We start from the raw sequence: 21224 nt of genomic DNA, 5'->3' as shown, positions 1-21224 counted from the left end.
GGGTGGGTGGGGGTTGGGAGGGAGCTCCTAAGAATTGTCCTCATGTCATGCTGTAGGGTATGAAACTCGAGGAAAAACCTTTGTTTTGGTATCCCATGGAAAGTTATGCGTTAACACTGCAGAAATTCGTCCATTTGTACACTCTAGTTAAGATAATGCTCCACTGTTTGGTTTTTGTTCACTTCCTGTCGTAACTGGGTATGTTTGTGGCATGATTTGTTTTTTGAGGACTTGAAATTTGTAGCGGACCCTGAACTTCCTTCCTCTCTCTTTCTCCCTCGTTTCCCTATTTCTGCAACAATTATTCAGAAACAAGTGCCAAGGGATAAAATACTATGTCTTGAGTTTTATACTCAAAGTATGGATACGTAATTAAGTGGTATGTAACGGATTTCTGATGTTCTGTATCGGCTGCCCGGGAAGTAAGTATCATGTTAGCATTGACCTCTTTAATGAACAGATAGATGTCTTGTAATGGTAATGTTTCTTGATGTTACACTGTAATTGTTAAACTCTGTGTATGTTTCTTCTTTAATAGAGTTAGACATCTTTTTTTTTTTCTTCTTGAATGTCTTTTTTCCTTGGTAAATAGTATATCTAAAGTTTTTATTTGGAGATCACGAAATTTAAAGCAGCGTTGTTTATATATAACTAATTGGGCAAAAAGTCTTTGTAGTTAATCATGCAGAAATTGGTCCATTTGTACACTCTCGTTAAGATAATGCTCCACTGTTTGGTTTTTGTTCTCATCCTGTCGTAACTTGGTATGTTTGTGGCATGATTTGTATTTTTAGGACTTGAAATTTGTAGTGGACCCTGAACTTCCTTCCTCTCTCTTTCTCCCTCGTTTCCCTTTTTCTGCAACAATTATTCAAAAACGAGTGCCAATTGATAAAATACCATGTCTTGAGTTTTATACTCAAAATATGGATATGTAATTAAGTGGTATGTAATGGATTTCTGATGTTCTGTATCGGCTGCCCGGGAAGTAAGTTTCATGTTAGCATTGACCTCTTTAATGAACAGATAAATGTATTGTACTGGTAATGTTTCTTGATGTTACACTGTAATTGTTAAACTCTGCGTATGTTTCTTCTTTAATAGAGTTAGACATCTTTTTTTTTCTTCTTGAATGTCTTTTTTCCTTGGTAAATAGTAGGAGTATATCCGAAGTTTCTATTTGGAGATCACGAAATTGAAAGCAGCATTGTTTATATATAACTAATTGGGCAAAAAGTCTTTGTAGTTAATCATGCACATGATGTCCAAATCTATTTGAATACACCCAGTAGAGAAATATAGATAATAGATATACATGCTAATGTGAGGATATATCCTGCACGGTAATTGAAGAGACTGGCCGTTTGCTATCCAAATGATACCATTTGCAATGTGATTTTCTGGGTGGAAGCTTACGTCACTGATATTTCTATCCTTTGTTTACCCTGCTATGACCTCTTCTCTAGTTTCATGAACCCTGCTTGAAGATTCTTTGTTGTCCGTTATAGTTATAGTATTGTGTCTTCCCTCTTTCGGGATGTTGAAAATTTGTACTAATTTGCTTGCTCTGCATGTTTAGCACAAAATAGAATGTAAATTATGACAGGTGTTTGAGCTATTTATGCAAGATCTCTAGATCCTTTGCACTCAAGCTTCATGTGGGCAACTAAGCAGGTAAATTGTTTTTTTACCCTCTTATTATTCTGCTATGGCCAATATGTTTTTGTTTTTTTTTTATAACGGAAAAAAAGATTTCATTAATCTTGATATTGTTACAAGACTAATAGGAGCCATGGCCAATTTGTTATTATTTTCTTTCAGGCATCATCAGTTGGAAATAATCTTACAAGCTCTACAAATAATGGTGCTATACATTGGTACTTGTTTTTTTAGTTGAAATAATTTTTGAAGCAAAAAATTTCTTGTCCATTGAATGGCTGATAAACAAAAGATGTCCCTTCGGTTGTGCATTAATTCCCGTCAATTTGACTGCAGCTTAATGATCTGGACTGCCACTGCAAAATTTTGGACACGACTTTGTACATGTATAGTGTTGTTTTCCATCACTCCATCCGTCTCAACTCATTGATCGTTGTCATCTTTTAGAGCAATCTGCAAATAGAGAACCTTTTCTTTCTCTGTTCTTACTTTGTTTTTTTTGTTTAACAGATAAAATTAGCTTGGGTGTCGTCCTAACATTACCACCACAGTGACATAACTATCCATCTTCTTCTGAAATTGGTTGATTCAGGCCGACCTATTTAAGGCTTTAGGAGTTTGCTTTCCGCACGCTCTTTGCCTTAGTTCAGTCAATCGTATCTGTGCATAGGAAACTCTATTCTCTCTGAAAGACATGGAAGTGATGAATGGTGCCAGTTTCGTAACTCTCCCTTTCAAGTGTGCGAAGGTTGGACCATGCAACTTCCGTATTTCTTCGTGTCTGAATCGATTGGACAGTTAGCTATTTACTATGGCAAGCTTTAGCGAGTCCCCTGGGCATTTGGTTACTGTCAAATGAAGCAATGCTTTTCTGGCGAATGGGACATGAATAATGTTACATTAGCATGCCCGACTAAAAATAGGTTACATCATGCTGTAGGCTCAAATGCTCATGTCATCTAACCTCCACCTGTTTTATAACCATGGAACCTAAGTTGCAAGACATCGAAAGTATTCATTTTATTTAGAAACGTAATCTAGTACAGTTGTATGACTGTATGAGGAAGTTTTTGGATGGTTGTTCTGGAAAGGCTAGAGAGGGCATCATTGTTGGGCAAAAGCGGCTCACATAGCTGAGAACAAATACCGAACACTCTCTCTCTCTCTCTCTCTCTCCCTCCTTTTGCTTTGGGGATGGATAACTTGTTGTGCACTTGTTTTGCCGAAATCAATTAGAATGATTGTTTGTAGAGCGGTAATTTTCCTGCTCAATTTCGTTGTATAATTAGCTCTTCACACTTAAAGAGTCTTATATTTTGTGCAAGTGGTCTCACGGCCTGAGAAAAAAGGAGGGTTGAGTATTAGGTAGTTGACAATCAAGACGTAAAAAAACATGCCAGATCCTTTTATTTATGTGGGATACGGTTGTGGAGTTAAATGACTCAGCAAATCGTGTGTGGATTATGTTGCCCTTCACGGAACAGAATGGCATAAAGATTCATGTTGTCAAATCCAGTCGATGGAGACGCAAGACTTAGTTGAGTTAGTTTATTTTGTTCTAATATAGATTTCGCTGGATATCTACCCTAAGTTCTTGTTTTGTCGATTGACAATTAACATTTTGTGGTATGAAGCAATTGGAATATCACGCTTTCCTACAACACTGGGCTACCTGTACTGATTTTTTTCCTCGCTGCTTATTACTTTTGTAATCTCCAATTGCTCTGTGTCAAAGCATTGAGTTTTCCAGTTCTCTACAACCCTTGTTTCTTGTTTCAATGAAATACAGGCATTGGTCTTGTGTAGTTTATCCATTCTGATTAATTCATAGAGTGATTGATGTTCATTACTGATTCTTATACTTTGTCTTTATGCTTTGTATCTTGGCAGGGAGACCTCAGTGGCAGCTATCATCTCCAAGGATCATGGAAGTGGCCTGAGACCAACGCTACCAATCTGTGGAAATAAAAGAGAACATCCCATTCTCAGAGAGAGAGAGAGAGAGAGAGAGAGAGAGAGAGAGGTTTATTTGGAAGGCACAACACACGAATATATCGGTGAATGCAGTATTCTTACTGTGTACAAACGTGTTTGTATAGACACGTGTGTGTGTGTGTGTGTGTATATATATTCATAGTTGATTTTATGAATACAGAAGTCTGGATTGTCCCTCTCATTCTCTCCCATGTATCTCCGTGTATATCATATATGCATTACCAATATAGTCTGGATTTTCCTTAAATTCAAGAGCAGTCGAGAGTTATGGCCATTTCAGCGTATTGTTTTCTTCAAATTAATCGAAGGGAGGAAGTAACATTTGGCACGTTACTACAGAAGCTTCACTTGTATGGACACCAGGTCGCAAGTATGACACTCACGTACTCCCATATAATTGAAAGTTCAACATATAAAGATGTTCCTAAGGCCAATTTAACTGGAAGAAACCACAACTTTACAGCTTAAGTTGAGGACCTAGGTACTTCCAGAAACTCCCCATTAACCTTCACCTCTTCTTCCTCTTCTTCTTACATTTGCCTCTTATGACAGCTCATGTTCACCGCGTCTGCAAAACTTTAGCACTCATCAAGAAATACTTCACCGTGTTCAGCTCACACTTGTCTCCTCGGAATAGCTGTTTATCGATTATGTCTTATCACAGCTTGAATTCATCGTCTGCAAAACTTTAGCATTCATCAAGAAATACTTTGGCATGTTCAGCTCACACTTGTCTCCTTGGAATCGCCGTAAGTCATTTACGTGGAGGCTAACCAACAAACAATGAGGTTCATGGTCCGGAGGATCCCGAGGCTTGAGGCCATCCTTGAAGTGAAAAAGCCCCGAAAAAGACCAAAAAGAACATCTTCAATTCTGTATGTGTTGTCTAGAGACCTCCAAGCGACTATCAAATCCACTCCAAATTGTGTGGAAGTCATTAAGCCTCTTATTTTTTTGCTGTAAGCATCTTCATCTCCTTATCTGTGGCAACATTCTTATCCTCATAAGATCCCTGCTTGATTTACTGTTAGTTCAATCACTTTCAGAAAGAAAATGTTCTATTAATTGTTTAAAATTGTAGTTTTTTATTTTTATTTTTTACGTATAATGTATATGGCCAACTAGCTATGGCTGCTCATGTCCCTCTGCGTCACTTGTTATTCAACTCAATTGATCATCATTGAATAATGAAATCGATTGTAAATAATCTAGATTTGAGATTGTGTCAGAATGACACCCACCCAGTACAATAATACTAGCATTAATGATGTGTTTGGATGGATTTTTTAGAATTTTTGAGTTTGGTTTTGAGGTAATGAGTGGAGAGAGAAATTAGGGTAATAAATAAGGATATAGATAGTGAGTAGAGAAATGAAAAAAATAATTGGAGATAGGGGTCATGAATAGAAAAAAAATCGGATAAAAAAGTAGAGAGAAATGAAAGTAATGATTTGAGTTGAATTTTTTTTTCCCAAAAAGCAAACCGAAATTGAAATTGTAGCTTGTCATCTCCGGCACTTCGCCCCAACGGGTGTGTAATTGTTCGTCGTTCAAATTTTAGGGAGAAGAAGTTGATACTAGGCTTGGCAATTGGCCCCGCCCCGCCCGAATGAGGCGGGTTTTCACTTCATTTTCGGGTATAGGGTCGGAGTAAAAAATCTAAAACCTGACCGGGTTCGGGGTGAAAGTATCCTGCTCTAAATCCACCCCGATATTTTCCCGCCCCGAAATGTATTTATATATAAAATTATACTTTTATTACTAATCTAATTATCATTATACTAATTTTTATAATATTTTTATCATTATAGTAAACAAAACTTTTATTCTTACTTACCTTTATATTTTCTTTTTGTTTTTTTATTCTTATCTCTTTTTAATCACTTTTTCTATTTGGATGGAAAATTTATAATTTCCCGTGAAAAACTAAGTTAAAAAAAAGAGTGCTACCGAAAAAAGGAGTGCTAAAATTCTAGGGTGCTGCTAAATACAACTGCGAATTTACTACATGTAGCCAATTCATAAAAGGAAATTTTGAGATTCTCTTTTATGAATTGGTTACATGTAGTAAATTCGCGGTTGTATTTAGTCGGGCCCAAATTCTATCCCAAAAGTTAAAGAACCAATTGCTCGCAAGAGTCACAAATAGGAGGTTTGGTCTCTTCTGGAAAGTGAGTGAATGACTTGGGTATCCGTCGTGTCCTCTCCTGCAGTCCCCCCCTCCGTTATGCCTCTGTTATGTTTTTGTATGAGAATAATTATGTTTATTTGTGTGGGTTGTTATGTCATTTGGGAGCACCGTAACAAATGGATACCGTAGCATTTCCCAATCTTATCTAGGCACACGGCAGTGTTATGCCCATTTGTGTGACTTAGAGCATTTCCAACCTTGACTCATTTTAATATTTAAATTTAAAAATGAGGCAAAAATTACAAAAATCTCTCTCCAATCTTTGACCCAAATCCTTTCTCATTTTGAATTTTATCCATTTTTTTGTCCAAATTTGAAACAACTTTTGCCTCGACCTATTTCTCCAACGGCTAGTTAGAAAGAGAGAGAAAGAGGGAGATGTATAAAATTTGGGTTTGATGGTTGGAGATGTGTCTACCAAAAATGGGTTTTTACCAAAAATTTGACTCAAATTTGAAGAAAAATATGGATGAAAGCTGAAGATGCTCTTATTATGCCAATTGTGTTTAGGTTATGCCATTTTTGTCGGGTATCCCCAGGCAAGAGGGGATACCGTAACATCTTCCATATAACTTTTGTTAAATTGTTTTGTTTTTTGGACTTGCTCCTAAGAATCTTAACATTAGTGATTGATATCAAATTAACACAATCTTATTACCTAGTAGGAGTATATCCAGTTGTAAAACACAAGGAGAAAGACAAAAACTCCAGTCCGCCGATTTTGTTGTTCTTTTTTCTCCGGTCCACGCTCACAATTCACTTGGCGCTTACTCTACAAGGTCGTCATTTTCCAGCCCAACAGTAGTTTTCCTCTCAATAATCCGCTCTGTCTTTCACCAATTCTCACTCACTCACTTCCTCCAAAAGGAACTGTTTTTATGATCAAGACAAGATGCGAACAAGAAGAATCGCTGCTGTTGCTTTGATTTTCAGCCCAACAACGACAGCACGTAATAACTATCCGAAAGGTAACCCATTTGTCCATCATCATACACTCTTGTTTCATCCTACCCATTTTTCTACAAACCCTAATCCCACTGATGTCATCGCAATCACGAACCGGCAGCAACTACAGAAGTTGCTGTTGGAGAAATCTAAGACGGGTTTTCACAAGCTCGACCATGCTCTTAGTTTGTTCCATCTAATGGCCCGATTTCGACCTCTGCCTTCTGTGATAGATTTTAATCAGCTGTTAACTGCTGTTGCCAAGATGAAGGAATATTCATCCGTCATTTCTCTATATAAAGAAATCCGCGAGTTGGGCATTCCAATTGATGGATGTACGCTGAATATTTTGGTCAATTGTTTTTGCCAGTTGAATCGGGTAGATTTTGGGTTTGCTATGTTGGGCATCTTCTTCAAATGCGGTTGTACTCCGAACGTGACTACCTTCACCACTTTGATGAACGGGTATGTTTTAGAAGGTAAGACTTCTGATGCTGTGAATTTGTTCATAAGGTTGATAAAATATGGAGACATCGAACCTGATGCAATCACATATGGGACAATCATGAAAGGACTTTGCAAAGTAGGAGACACTGCGATGGCTATACGGTTGCTGAGGACTATGCAGAAAAGGAACTATAGGCCTGGTGTAGTGATGTATAGCACAATCATCGACAACCTTTGTAAGGACGGGAACATAGATGATGCTTTGCATCTCTTATCGGAGATGAGTGAATTGGACGTTGTGCCTGATGTGGTCACCTACAACTCTTTGGTCGATGGCTTATGCAAATCAGGTCGAGGGAAGGATGCCGCAAGAATATTGAGTTATATGACGGAGCGAAATATTTTCCCTAATGTTGTAACCTTCAGTATGTTGATAAAAGCACTTTGCATGGAGGGAAGGACCGAAGAAGCGGAGGGCATACTCCAGATCATGATCCGAAGAGGTGAGGAACCCGATGTTATTAGTTATAGTACACTGATGGACGGATATTGTTTGCAAGGTCACATGAAGAAAGCAAAAGAAGTGTTCAACTCCCTAGTTGATAAGGGCCTTGAACATGATATCCGTAGCTATAATATTCTAATCAATGGTTTTTGCAATAAGATGAATATAGGCGAGGCCATGAAACTCTTTAGGGAAATGTCGCGTAAAGGGTTAAAACCTACTACCTCTACTTACAACACTTTGTTAAAGGGGTTGTTACGCGTAAGGAGGTGCAATGCAGCATATCATATGTTTCACGAGATGATGTGTAGCGGTCAAAATCCTGACATTTTAACTTACTCAATCTTGTTAGATGGATTCTTTAAGAACCAAAAAATTGGCAAGGCAGTAGAGGTGTTTCGTTCAATGCAAGATCAAGGAATAGTCCCTGATTTTGTTATTTATCTTATCATCATTAATGGCATGTGCAAAGCGGGGAAGATTGAAGATGCTCGAAAACTTTTTAGTACCTTCTTAGCTAAAGGTTTGAAACCCAATGTTAAGATTTACAACACGATGATTGGTGGACTTTGTAAGAAGGCCCTGCTGGATGAAGCTGAGGAGTTACTATTGCAAATGGAGGGAGATGGGTGCCCACCAAATGATGTTACTTACAATATTGTTGTACAGGCATTCCTGAAAAGGGGAGACATACATAAGGTTAAGATCCTTCTGCAAGAAATAATCAACAGGAATTTCAAACCAGATGCAACTACCGTGTCTATAGTGGTGGATTTACTTACAGTTGATGATGAGGATAGAAATTTTTTGAAAATGATTCTGAGTCTTGTGCAAAGGGAGGATAGTAAGGCTGTCTCCCAAACTTTATTAAGGGAATGATTTGTAGTAGTCAGATTATGGATGCTAGTGCAAGTGACATGCAAGGATCTATGACATCCAGTGTCAACTTTAGGAGCAAGTTTCAGCTTTACAATTGACCTCTTGCCATTGAGATTTGCCTTATGTCTGTAATTTTGCTTGAGGTTAAACTAGAAATTTGTAAGGTCAAATTCTTTTGGTGTTTGTTATTCATCTATTTGATAAATTGTTTTCCACTAGACAGTCTTTTTTGTTGGTAAATCTTATCTTAAGTTGTTAAATAATGATCCTCCCGTGTAAAAATAAAAAAATTCTTAAACATATGATTAATTACATGAAAAGCTATTCAGGTGAGAACACAAACGGCGTGAAATATATATTTAAGAGCACAAATATGTATGAATAGTTGAATACTTCAGCATTTTAGTTTTTTTTTATGTTTCTTTGTTGATTGTTAAGAATATTGTTATGTGAGGCTTATATTCTGAAGAAGGATAAATACACTTTGAACCTCCTACTTTACCCATCTGTCATTTTCTGTTACCGGATGCCGGGTGGCCACTTACACTTGTAAGCCTGCTGGTAATTGAGATAAGTTAAACCCTCATGTGGCACTTGTGTGTCATTCTTTTGGTAATCTACCGGTGGGGATGGGGGACCTCTTAAGAATTGTCCTCATGCCATGCTGTAGTTTATGAAACTCAAGGAATAAACATTGTTTTGGTATCCCATGGAAAGATAGGCGTCACCACTGTGGCAATTGGTCCATCTCTACACTCTAGTTAAGAGAATGCTCCACTGTTTGATTTTTGTTCTCATCCTGACGTAACTTGGTATGGGGGGAACTGTTAAGAATTGTCCTCGTGTCATGCTGTGGTGTATGAAACTCGAGGAAAAAACTTTGTTTTGGTATCCAATGGAAAGATAGGCGTCACCACTGCAGAAATTGGTCCATTTGTACTCTCTAGTTTAGAGAATGCTCCACTGTTTGGTTTTTGTTTTCATCCTGACGTAACTCGGTATGTTTGTGGCATGATTTGTATTTTGAGGACTTGAAATTTGTAGTGAACCCTGAACGTCCTTCCTCTCTCTTTCTCCCTCATCGTTTCCTTTTTCTGCGGCAATTATTCAGTTACAAGTGCCAAGGGATTAAATAACATGTCTTGAGTTTTTTATACTAAAAATATGGATACGTAATAAAGTGGTATGTAATGGATTTCTGATGTTCTGTATTGGCTGCCCGGGAAGTGAGTTTCATGTTAGCATTGACCTCTTTAATGAACAGATGGATGTCTTGTACTCCTAATGTTTCATTGTATTCATCTGTAATTGTTAAACTCTGCGTATGTTTCTTCTTTAATGGAGTTGGACATCTTCTTTTTTTCTTCTTGAATGTCTTTTTTCCTTGGTAAATAGTATATCCAAAGTTTTTATTTGGAGATCATAAAATTGAAAGCAGCATTATTTATATATAACTAATTGGGCAAAAAATCTTTGTAGTTAATCATGCACGTGATGCCCAAATCTATTTGAATACACCCACTAGAGTTTGAACACTTGCATGCTGCTATTACTAGGCATACAGATAATTGAAGAGACTGGCCATTTGCTATCCAAATGATACCATTTGCAATGTGATTTTCTGGGTGGAAGCTTACTTTACTGATGTTTCTATCCTTTGTTTACTCTGCTATGACCTCCTCTCTAGTTTCATGAACCCTGCTGCAAGATTCTTTGTTGTCCATTATAGTTATAGTGTTGTGTCTTCCCTCTTTCGGGATCTTGAAAGTTTGTACTAATTTGCTTGCTCTGCACGACTAGCACAAAATATAATGTAAGTTATGACGGGTGTTTGACCTATTTATGCAAGATCTCTGGATCCTTTGAACTCAGGCTTCATGTAGGCAATTAAGCAGGTAAATCGTTTTTTTACCCTCTTATTATTCTGCTATGGCCAATGTGTTATCATTTTCTTTTAGGCATCATCAGTTGGAAATAATCTTACATACATTGGTGCTTGTTTTTTTACTTGAAATGAGTTTCAAATATAAAGTTTTTCTTGTCAGTTGAATGGCCGATAAACAAAAGATGTCCCTTCGATTGGGCATTAATTCCCGTCAATTTAACACTTGTAATTTGACTTCAGTTTAATGATCTGGAGTGCCACTTCGAAAAGTTGGACACGACTTTGTACATTTATAGCATTTTTGTTTCCATTGCTCCATCCCTCTCAACTCTTTTGATTTTTGTCATCTTTTAAAGCAATCTGCAAATAGAGAACCTTGTCTTTCTCTGTTCTTACTTTGTTTGTTTTGTTTAACAGATAAATTAGCTTGGGTGTTGTCCTGACATTACCACCACAGTGACATAACTACCAGCTTCTTCGGAAATTGGTTGATTCAGGTCGACCTATTTAAGGCTTTAGGAATTTGCTTTTCCACATGCTCTTTGCCTTAGTTCAGTCAATATGTGCATAGGAAACTCTATTCTCTCTGAAAGACATGGAAGTGATGAATGTGCCAGTTTCGCAATGCTCCTTTCTAGTGGGTGAAGGTTGGACCGTGCAACTACCGTATTTCTTTTTGTCTGAATCGATTGGATAGTTAGCTATTTACTATGGTAAGCTTTAGCGAGTCCCCTGGACATTTGGTTACTGTCAAATGAAGCAATGCTTTTCTGGCTAATGGGACATGAATAATTTTACATTAGCATGCCCGACTAAAAATAGGTTACATCATGCTGTGGGCTCAAATGCTCATATCATCTAACCTCCACCTGTTTTATAACCATGGAGCCTAATTTTCAAGACATCGAAAGTATTCATTTTGTTTAGAAACGTAATCTAGTACACTTGTATGACTGTATGAGGAAGTTTTTGGATGATTGTTCTCGAAAGGCTAGAGAGGGCCTCGTTGTTGGGGCAAAGCGGCTCACATGAGCTAAGAACAAATACCAAACACTTTTCTCCCTTTTTGCTTTAGGGATAGATAATTTGTTGTGCATTTGTTCTGCTGAAAGCAATTAGAATGATTATTTGTAGAGCGGTAATTTTCCTGCTCAATTTCGTTGTATAATTAACTCTTCACACTTAAGAGTCTAATATTTTACGCAAGTGGTCTCATGGCCCGAGAAAGAAGGAGGGTAGAGTAATAGGTAGTTGACAATCAGTAAAAACTCATGCTAGATCCTTTAACTTCAGTGGGATGGGGTACGTTGTGGAGTTAAATGACTCAGCAAATCATGTGTGGATTATGTTGCCCTTCTCGGGACAGAATGGCGTAAAGATTCATGTTGTGAATTGCAATTGATGGAGAGGCAAGACTTAGTTGTGTTAGTTTATTTTGTTCTAATTAGGGGTGTGCACGGGTCGGACGGTCAGGTTCGGCCCTGAATCCTAACCCGACATGTCGGGTATCAATTTTTTTTTGGCCCCGAATTCGAACCGAACAAGTGGGAATAACCGTCCGCGTGCCCGATTTTTTTGGTTGGGTCGGGTCGGGTCCGACCAAAACCGAAGTAATCTATATGAATTAGTCGGTTTTGGTTGGGTCGGGCAAGAAAAACGGCACCCCAAACCAAAAACTGATTTTTTACAAAAAATGAACCCGTACCCGACCGAACAACATGTTCGGCCCCGGCCGAGACCCTTCGGGTCGGGTTCGTCGGGTTACGGGTTTTTTGCACACCGGTAGTTCTAATATAGATTTCGCTGGATATCTACCCTAAGTTCTTGTTTTATCGATTGACAAATAACTTTTTGTGGTATGAAGCTATTGGAATATCCCGCTCTCCTACAACACTGGGCTACCGGTATTGATTTTTTCCTTGCTGCTTACTATTACTTTTGTAATCTCCAATTACTCTTTGGGTCAAAGCATTGAGTTTTCCATTTCTCTACAACCCTTGCTTCTTGGTTCAATGGGATACAGGCATTGGTATTGTGTAGTTTATCCAGTCTTATTCATTCATAGAGCGGTGTTCATTACTGGTTCTTATACTCTATGCTTAGCGTCTTGGCAGGGAGGCCTCAGTGGCAGCTATCATCTCCGAGGATCATGGAAGTGGCCCGAGACCCAACGCTACCAATCTGCGGAAATAAAAGAGATCATTCCATTCTTAGAGAGAGAGAGAGAGAGAGAGAGAGAGAGAGGTTTATTTGGAAGGCGCAACACAGCAATATATTGGCGAACGCAGGATTCTTACTGTTGGACAAACGCATACGTATAAACACGTTTATGTATATTTTCCAAGTCAGAAATGGTTCAATTGCCCAAATCTACTACCCGTGTATCACGCATGCGTTACCGATATATGAACACCCCATTAGCAACGAAACAATCTTTGGGTTCACAAACACATACGCATATGTACGAGAGAGAGAGAGAGAGAGAGAGAGAGAGAGAGAGAGAGAGAGAGAGAGATATGAGGGTTCCGAATTGGGTATTTGAATTTCTTCAGGAAGTGGCGCGTAGGGATGCAACAGTTTTGGATACGGATCTTAATATATGAATTTTGGCGGATTGGGTTCAGTTTGATTTTGGCGGTCTGTTTACTCACTGGGCATCCGCGCGAGAGAGGGTCGTCCGCAATTCCTCAGTCCGCCTTAAAGAATACTCCTCAATTATGTCAAAAATTGATAGACTATCAAATTCATTTTTATCAACCTACAACGATCAAAATAATTCAATTGTTTTCTTTCATTCCTGAAAAACGAATACAATTAGTTTTGCTCAATCTATAGTAGAATCATTCAATTTTAAATGAAACGTTGTTTCAGGAAAACCAATTAGATTGCTAAAAAAAGTGCAAAATGGACTAAAGTTGATGTCTATAATGCGCACGTGCGCAATGACTCAATTGACTTGTAATGAATAGAAAACGACGTCATATTTTTTTGTTATCAATGAGAAAACTGTTTGAAGTTACGTATCATAAAATGGATCATTCTGGCACGCTATGTAGAGACCCGTAAAATTTTTAATTATTGAAATGTTTATTAATTGGCTAATTAGAAAAATATGATTTATTTAGTGATTATTTGAATTAGGGATTGAAATGAGGGAATTGAGACTTGAGGGAGTGGGTGTGTGATTAAAGGATATAGGAGTATATATATGGTGGGTATATGTGTAGGAGATTATATATCTCCCCTCCTCTCTCTCTCTACCGTCCTCCTCTCTCTCTCTCAACCCAAAATTTCTCTCTCCTCTCCTTTCACTCAAAACTCCTCCAAGACCTCAAAAACCTCAAAAATCAACCATCCTTCGGCCCTCCAATCGCGTTCTCGAGCTCGAAATTTCGTGGGTCAAGCTTGGAGGGAAGTTCTTGGTCGATTTTGGAGCTTTGGAGGTCTCGGGCTCGCTTAGGCTTCGACCAATCGCTTGGGTCTCGTCCGAATCACTTGAGGTAGGGATTTCTTACTCTCTCTATGTGTTTATGGGTTGATTGTGTGCTTTGATCGTGCCGTAGTTCGTCGTTGTTGTTGGGATTTCGCTGTTGAAAGTTAAAAATCTACAGAAAAACTCCGTGGTATTAATACCCTCAAAATGGATATCAATACCCTATTCTCCTCTGGACCAGATTCTGGCCAGGGATTGATACCTCCATCCGGGGTATGAATACCCCCCTTTTTGTTCCGGACAGATTTGGTTCATTTGTTTATTTTCGTGCTCGTTTGAACCTCGAACACTTCAAACATCTTTGATAAGCTTCAAGTCACTTCCAAACTCGATTGTTCGTACTTCGAAAGATTCATTGACTAATCGACCTCTTTAGGCTCTTGCCGTAGCTTAGAAAGTGTAAAATTAAATGATTAGGATACCCGTACATTATTTATTTTAGTTGATTGAAGTGGATGTTGTGGCATGTCTCATTGATTGATATCGACTTGTTAAGGGCTATAACATGACGCGATGATTAGCGAATTGAGAAATGGACCATGGAGTCATTATTAAATATCATAAGCTATAAAGTATATCGTAGGGTGCATGGTTGGTCGATAGGGGTTTGCCTAGTGGTCCGGAAGAGAATAGGTTAACTCGTATCTTCGTGCTTCATTTTGATTGATTATCCTAGGTTCATTTGGTATTCGTTCTATAGATCCTCGTTTAGAACCTAGTGGGTGGCACGTCGGGGAGTTGTTGTGGGATTAGGACGAGACGTAGGGCGTTGTGTTGGACTTTAAGCGGTAACGTAAACCTAAGGTATTTAATAATGTATAAAAGGACATGTTTGTGAGTGTGTAATACATTGAATGATGATGAATGATAGACTATGACCTCGGGAAAATGTGTGAGCTTATGTGTTGGTTGATTTATGACATGGTTGATTGTTTGTAATGAAATGGGATATGAATGACTGTCAGAGGTTACGGACACAATGAAAACTTGACACTACGGGTATCACCACTTGGTGGTGAGACGATCGGAATTGACACTACGGGTATCACCATGGACATTCGGTGAGACGACCAGAACCACGCAAATGAACGGATATCACCATGGACATTCGGTGAGATGACCGGAAACGAGCGATACATGCAAAAACCTTGGATGTTATGATATAAGATTATCGGAAAAGTGAAGAAAGATTGGTTCTTTATCAAATTGACTTGTTTCAAAAGGGAAACTGTTTATGGAAAAAGGGTTTGATGATGAACGATGTGGAAACGAGAAAGATTGTGGCATCATACGAGAAACGATGAGATCATAAAGGATTGATTATTGGTTGATGTAGACTGATGTGAGTTTATTAATGTTGCTAGTTTGATGTGAGAATAGCTAGGAATATTTATAAGAAGTCTAGAATGTTGTAGTCGTGGTCCGATTGTTCTTGGTGGTTAATCTTTGTTTCTCGTGATTGCTTATTGACATTAATTCACTCTTGGTTCATACATCATCGCATGTTCATATAGCTTGAGTACAGAAATTTCTACTGGGCTAGTGTAGCTCAACAAAACCCTTCTTTTCAGGTCTAAACGCCGGGCAGTAGATTGCATGCTATGGTGTGATTGGACATGAAGATTTTTGGAAGCTAATTTGACTTAGTTACTCTCTCATCTATGTAATAGACTTACCTTTAGTTAAAGATGATTTTGTAACTAATTCACTTTTGAGTTATCTTTTGACTTAAGTTTGTAATTTTCTAAACACTCGTGCTTGTGTTTAAATTAACTTGGGCCGCAGTGCCAAGGTTGTAATTCTTTAAACTTGGAAATTTGGTTTGTAAATTAAACAGGTGAGAAATCATTTTGGGTATTATTTACCTTATGCGAGGATCTTTTATCGAAATGTGATATTAAATTATGTTGAAAATCGAGGGCGTGACCCGCTATTGCCAACCAAGATTCATGTTTACCATAAGTTGGGTTGATTTACCAGTTACAAGCGGAAAGGAAGTATTTGATTGAGAAAAAGGGTCTTAACCAAAATAGATAGGTACTCGTTGAATTGTAATTTTCTTAAATTTTTACATTTAAGTACTTATTTGAATATTTCTTTAACTAAAGATGATGCATTAGAAGAAAATGATTTGTCTCATAATGCGTAAAATAAATACTTAAAAAATACTAAAAACTTAAGTGAAACAGGGCCTTACCTTCCCAAAACAAAGGTATTTTAAGGGGAGACTAGAAATGGTCTATTTTGCGTACTCTCTTTCAAGCTAAACCATGCCAGACTCATCTGGAAAAAAGGGGTGTAGATCTTCATGAGGGGCGCGCAGTAAAGAGGTTTATGGACATTCATCTTATGCTTTCCTTCAAATTAGTCTCGTGGAGACGAATCGAAACCACTGGGAATCACATATGCGCAAACTAGCCGGAAAAGCAGATGGTGTGGTAGATCAATACGTTGCACTGGTTCAAGGTTAAAATACATAAGCGTCAACTATACTAGACTGATATTCAAAAGTTCCACACACGACTTTCTTCATGAAAGCAAATCGGATGAGAGTTCCCCGGCGTCAAGTCATGTCAGCGAACGGATTGTCTTCAGCACCCAAACGATTTCTGTTCAACTTGTCGTCCGTAGGTTGGGGGAGAGAAGACAGCATATACTTGCACAATTGCACCAAGTGGAGCAAGGAGGAATACTCAAAGACCAAACAAGCACATAGATGAACGATTCGAAATCGGTACCAGAAACCAACCAATTGTCATAGAGAAGATCTGTGAGCAAATATAAAAGTTTTAAGAAACCAAAACTTTACAACTTGTTGAACCCCTTGGCATTTCCAATAGCTTCCTCAAATCCTCGTAATCGGGCTGTCCTAGGCTCATTTCTTCTGGGTCAAACCGTATATCCATAATCTTCAAAACTTTCGCATTAGCCAAAAAATACTCTACCATCTTCACCTCATTCTCTTGCCCTCGGAACATCCCAATGTTAATTTTCTCAAGTGTAAATAACAAACAAGTAGGTACACGCTCAGGAGGATACCACTCCAGAAAGTCATCACAGTCATAGTAGTCGTCCATAAGTCCCTATGATGACAAATAAAAACCATATGAACAAAATACAGGTAGAAAAAGCATATTTACTTGAGAACTGCATAACTCACCTCAAAATCAAGAGTTCTCAAATTGGCGAGCATTCAAGTAAATTTGACAGCAATCCCCAATTAGCCCCTTTATTAAAACCGAGCTCCAAAGTAGTCAAAGAATGAAACACTGGCAGTCTAGGTCCATGATATCTCACATAAGTCTGAAGAGTCTAGTGGCCATAAAAAGGTTTTCAGTCAATTCAACTCCAAAAACACATGAAACAATCAAACCAACAGCCAATGCAGTTGAGGATCATCTTTTAACCAAACACTAAACAACGTTATTGTTCATTGAGAGAAAGGGAGAAAACTAACCTCAATGCAATCACCATATAAATGAAGAGTTTGAACATTAGAAATCCCGTGAACTAGTCCAGCCATGGATGTATAAAACTGACCGGCGTCTTGTTCATAGCAGATATCAATATCCACACTAGCTTCCACAAGAGAACTAAGATTATTCATGGCAAAGCCTTCTGCTACCAAACCCATGTACGCAAAGTACAGCAAATTCGGGGTATTAAGTTGGATCTCATACGGGCAAACATCTTTTACATTCACCGGGTTACTCTTCTCCCCAACACTTTGGTGCAGGATATTTCACAATAAGCTTCTTCAGTGCTGGAGCTGAAATATTGACAACACTGACATTCTTTCCTCCACATTCAAATAAATCCAAAACCTCAAGGATAGGGCATCTAGAAAGGAGCCTCTTAATAGACTCCTCATCCATAAATTGTACTGAACTGAGATAGAGGGTTTTAAGACTTTTTAAATCAACCAAACTTGGTATGTTGAGAACAAAATCAGAACCCAGTTTTAGTACTTCTAGTTTGTCACAAGAAAAAAGGTCGGTAGGGAGCAAAACAGAAGACCCAAAGTGAAGATAGAGATCAAGTTCTCGGACATTACGCAACAGTGCTGCAGTGACCCAGGGATTAACATAGGATACATCGGGAATTCGAGAACATTTGATACGGAACTTATACACATTGGACCCTTCCAGTAAAAGCAGCACACGGTTGATAAACTTCAAGAAACTCATTTGGCGATGATCATCATGTCGATCAATATAGGGATCTATCTCATCATCAAAGTCTAGATTGCTGATTGATGTCCACATCCACTTCCATTTGGTGGATAAAATGCCAGTTCTAACAGCATATTTAGTTGGAAGAAAGGAGAGAATATGGCCGATAAGATTTTTCGGTATGTTGTTAATCCTGTCTTCAGCTTTGTTGACTTTCACCACCGCAGACAGCTTTTGGCGACTACGTCGTGATGTTGACGGCATAACTTCCCTAAAAAAACAAACTAGCGTTAATGATCAGCAGAAATTAACGTGCAGTCATACAAGGGCAAACATCCATCTGTCATACAACATTGCAGGTGAGGTGAAGCACTACCAAGATCCGACAGCGAACGCGTGGGTGAATGGATATGCAAAAGAAAATAGACAAGGAGAAGCCCAAGGAAGTGCACACAATTTCAGTTTCAGGTGCCGAAACATATGCCAAGAAAATATTATCCAAGAAACATATTGAAGTTCGGGGCCAAACCACTATAATTCTTAACATTTAAAAAAAAATCCCTAAGATAGCCATATGGCTTTTCTGAACAATTTTTTCGTAAAAATAGGGGCCCCCGAATTATGTAGAGTGTTATAATAGGTATAAAAAATTCAGCCGCTAAAATTGCAAAGAAATTGACATTTAAGTGATACTCGATCTATCCCTGAGCACCACTAATACACAGTCTTGCCTCTCACTTCTCGAAAGTAACTCAACAAACAGCTCTCAATCTATTCACGTCGAGTATGCATCAACAATAACATTGCATACCCATCATAAAGAAGACAATAAAGAAAAAAAAAAAAAAAGGGAAAAAAAATCGCAGAAAGCTTTCAAAGAAATGGATATGCTGATGTGCATCACGATTGACATCATTTAGGTTAACAAAATAGTCTTCAATCAAAGAATATGTCACATATATCAAACCCCCATTGTATCCCTAATTTCATTTGAATCAACGGTAACATCATGATTAGATGCGTAGACTGGGGGTGTGTGTGTGTGTGTGTGTGAGAGAGAGAGAGAGAGAGAGAGAGAGAGAGAGGGGACTAACCAGTGATGAGAAGAAAGGGCGCCAAACGGGTTCTCCTCTCAGCGGCGATCGCAAGAGAAGTAGAGCAGTGATAAATCAGGAAGCTTTCTCCCTTGAGGGCTTTCCAGCTTACTTTGTTCCCCTTCCACAATTTTTCCCTGTCTAGAACTTTAGAACTTAGAGCATCTTCAATCCACCTCTATTTCTCCAAAATAGAGGATGGATGTGACACATTGAGGGGAGATTTTATAATTTATTCTCTTTTTTCTTCACTTTTTGTAATTTTTGGGAGAATTTTTGAGGGACCCACCGTCCTTTTTAGAGTTTGGTCCTCTAAAAATGGAGGATCAAAAGTAAATTTGGAGTACAAAATTCCTCCAAAACTCTAAAAAGGACGATGGGTCCCTCAAATATTCTCCCAAAAAGTACAAAAAGTGAAGAAAATATGAAATAAATTACAAAATCTCCCCTCAATGTGTTACATCCATCCTCTATTTTGGATGGATTGGAGATGCTCTTAGGAATGCAAATAAACCGAAGAGTCCGTGAGCTCTGCTCGACTTGCAATGCTCAACTCGGTTTGTTTAGTGAATGAGCCAAGCTCGAGTGTTTTGACAAAAGCTCGGCTCGTTTAGTGAGACTCAACTCGATTAAAATGACTCATTAATAGTAAATAACTCGGGTCGTTAAGACTGGAGCCGTGCAAGAGCTCAAGTTTTTGGCTTGTATACACGTGCCGAGCTTGAACTCGATAAAGTTTGACTTGATTCGGCTCATCTCATTTATAGTCCTCTAGAACATAATCATCAAAATAGATAATGAATTAATTTTTTTTACCATATTGCCGTTGATTATTTGTTTTGATACTATATTATAAACGTGTAAAGTAGAAGGTCAATGTAATCTGACCTTTTCATGCACGGAAAGAATCAAAGAAATAAGAAGAATGCATAAATTTAATTCTCAAATTGAAAGGGGGTGTTTGGGAGTCTCTATTCGAAACACATTCTCGAAAAGTGGCTTCCCTAGCTCCCAAGCTTCCGAACAGCTACAATCACAAGCTGCAAAATGTAGAATTAAAGAAGGCTCCCACACGTGCTGTTCATGTAGAACAAGAAGTCTAGGAACACACTTCCGGACATATATCCCGAACACAATGGTGTTTGCACAGCCGGCCCAGGCACAAGGCCTGGGCTTGGGCATCCCTAAGATGACTAATTTTTGGGACACCCTAATTTTTTTTATTATTTGGGTTGGGTAGGACTCTTTTTAGGAAATGCTCAGTCCAAGTTTCAGAAGCAAGACCCAGTTTCTTGAGCATTGATACTGAGGTAGCAGGACTTTTTACTTATAAAAGATTCTTTGTCTTCATTGTTTCTTTCAACAAGCGATGTGGAACTATAGGTGCGAGAGGCTTTGTTTTGCAACTTGTTTGTCCCATATCAACAGAGGAAAGACTCAATTGGCAAAGTGGATTTAATACTACTATAGTTTTGGCTTTCTCTGACTGTTTTTTTTTCCGTAAAAATTGTCAAGCGTTTAGGGCACTATTTTTAGAATAGGCCTCGGGCACTCAAATACCTTGGGCCGGCCCTGCGTGTTTGTAACCGTCTGATATATGTGAGTCCACGTACATTGACCGAATATATATAGTTTGAGTTCAGAGTCATGTTTTACAGCAAAATTTTGTTCCCAACATTACTCCATGTAGAAAAACAGATACTTGGTCCCTTTCAAACGAACTGCACGGGGTGGTGTTAAATGATACTTCTATTAGCTAATTTGTAGGTCTTTCACGGGTTGCAAACAATTCATTGATGTTTCGTGAGCAGCTCGAGACTCTGCTCGTCTTAGGTTTGTCTTGGCTTGATTGCTTGATAATTGAGTCGAGCTTGAACTAAATTTATAAGAGCTTGTTTGGTGAACGAGCTGAACTCGAGTTTTTTTTTAACTCCCCTTGCTCATTATAAATTCATTGTA

The 21224-nt window shown here is 38.4% G+C and overlaps 2 protein-coding genes and 1 long non-coding RNA gene across 5 annotated transcripts; 1 reads left to right on the top strand and 2 right to left on the bottom strand.

The window, feature by feature from the left end:
* Positions 1 to 3135: 3135 nt before the first annotated feature.
* On the bottom strand, positions 3136 to 12611 carry LOC131318003 (uncharacterized). The gene is made up of 2 exons (XR_009197469.1): positions 12443 to 12611; positions 3136 to 3362 (listed from the first exon to the last, which is right to left on the bottom strand). It is a non-coding gene; the product is annotated as an uncharacterized LOC131318003 (long non-coding RNA).
* On the top strand, positions 6526 to 11308 carry LOC131318000 (pentatricopeptide repeat-containing protein At1g63330-like). 3 transcript variants are annotated; one of them, XM_058347761.1, is made up of 2 exons: positions 6526 to 10516; positions 10924 to 11308. In XM_058347761.1, the coding sequence occupies exon 1, from the start codon at positions 6738 to 6740 to the stop codon at positions 8619 to 8621; it is 1884 nt and encodes a 627-aa protein (XP_058203744.1). In that variant the 5' UTR covers positions 6526 to 6737; the 3' UTR covers positions 8622 to 10516; positions 10924 to 11308. The 3 variants fall into 3 exon arrangements, with proteins under 3 accessions (XP_058203744.1, XP_058203742.1, XP_058203743.1); XM_058347759.1 differs by having other exon boundaries at positions 10747 to 11308; XM_058347760.1 differs by having other exon boundaries at positions 6526 to 11003; positions 11078 to 11308.
* Positions 12612 to 16788: 4177 nt separating the features above from the next.
* LOC131317022 (F-box protein At4g22280-like) lies at positions 16789 to 19387 on the bottom strand. The gene is made up of 4 exons (XM_058346604.1): positions 19266 to 19387; positions 17709 to 18442; positions 17457 to 17620; positions 16789 to 17082 (listed from the first exon to the last, which is right to left on the bottom strand). Exons 2-4 carry the CDS (start codon positions 18433 to 18435, stop codon positions 16789 to 16791), a joined length of 1185 nt encoding a protein of 394 aa, XP_058202587.1. The 5' UTR covers positions 18436 to 18442; positions 19266 to 19387.
* Between the last annotated feature and the right edge of the window lie 1837 nt (positions 19388 to 21224).

The sequence above is a fragment of the Rhododendron vialii genome, chromosome 2a (genome assembly GCF_030253575.1).
Source record: "Rhododendron vialii isolate Sample 1 chromosome 2a, ASM3025357v1".
Taxonomy (NCBI): Eukaryota; Viridiplantae; Streptophyta; class Magnoliopsida; order Ericales; family Ericaceae; genus Rhododendron; species Rhododendron vialii.
The sequence above is the reverse complement of the archived record's forward strand: the minus strand, read 5'-3'. Positions and strand labels throughout refer to the sequence as shown.

What these genes read in the sequence shown, in the direction of transcription:
- LOC131318000 (XM_058347761.1), top strand. Translation starts at nt 6,738, where the DNA reads ATGCGAACAAGAAGAATCGCTGCTGTTGCTTTGATTTTCAGCCCAACA.
- LOC131317022 (XM_058346604.1), bottom strand. Translation starts at nt 18,435, where the DNA reads ATGCCGTCAACATCACGACGTAGTCGCCAAAAGCTGTCTGCGGTGGTG. An exon ending in AAAGTGTTGGGGAGAAGAGT is followed by an intron (nt 17,621 to 17,708) that starts AACCCGGTGAAT and finishes TGGGTTTGGTAG; the next exon opens with CAGAAGGCTTTGCCATGAAT. An exon ending in TATATGGTGATTGCATTGAG is followed by an intron (nt 17,083 to 17,456) that starts GTTAGTTTTCTC and finishes TTGTCATCATAG; the next exon opens with GGACTTATGGACGACTACTA.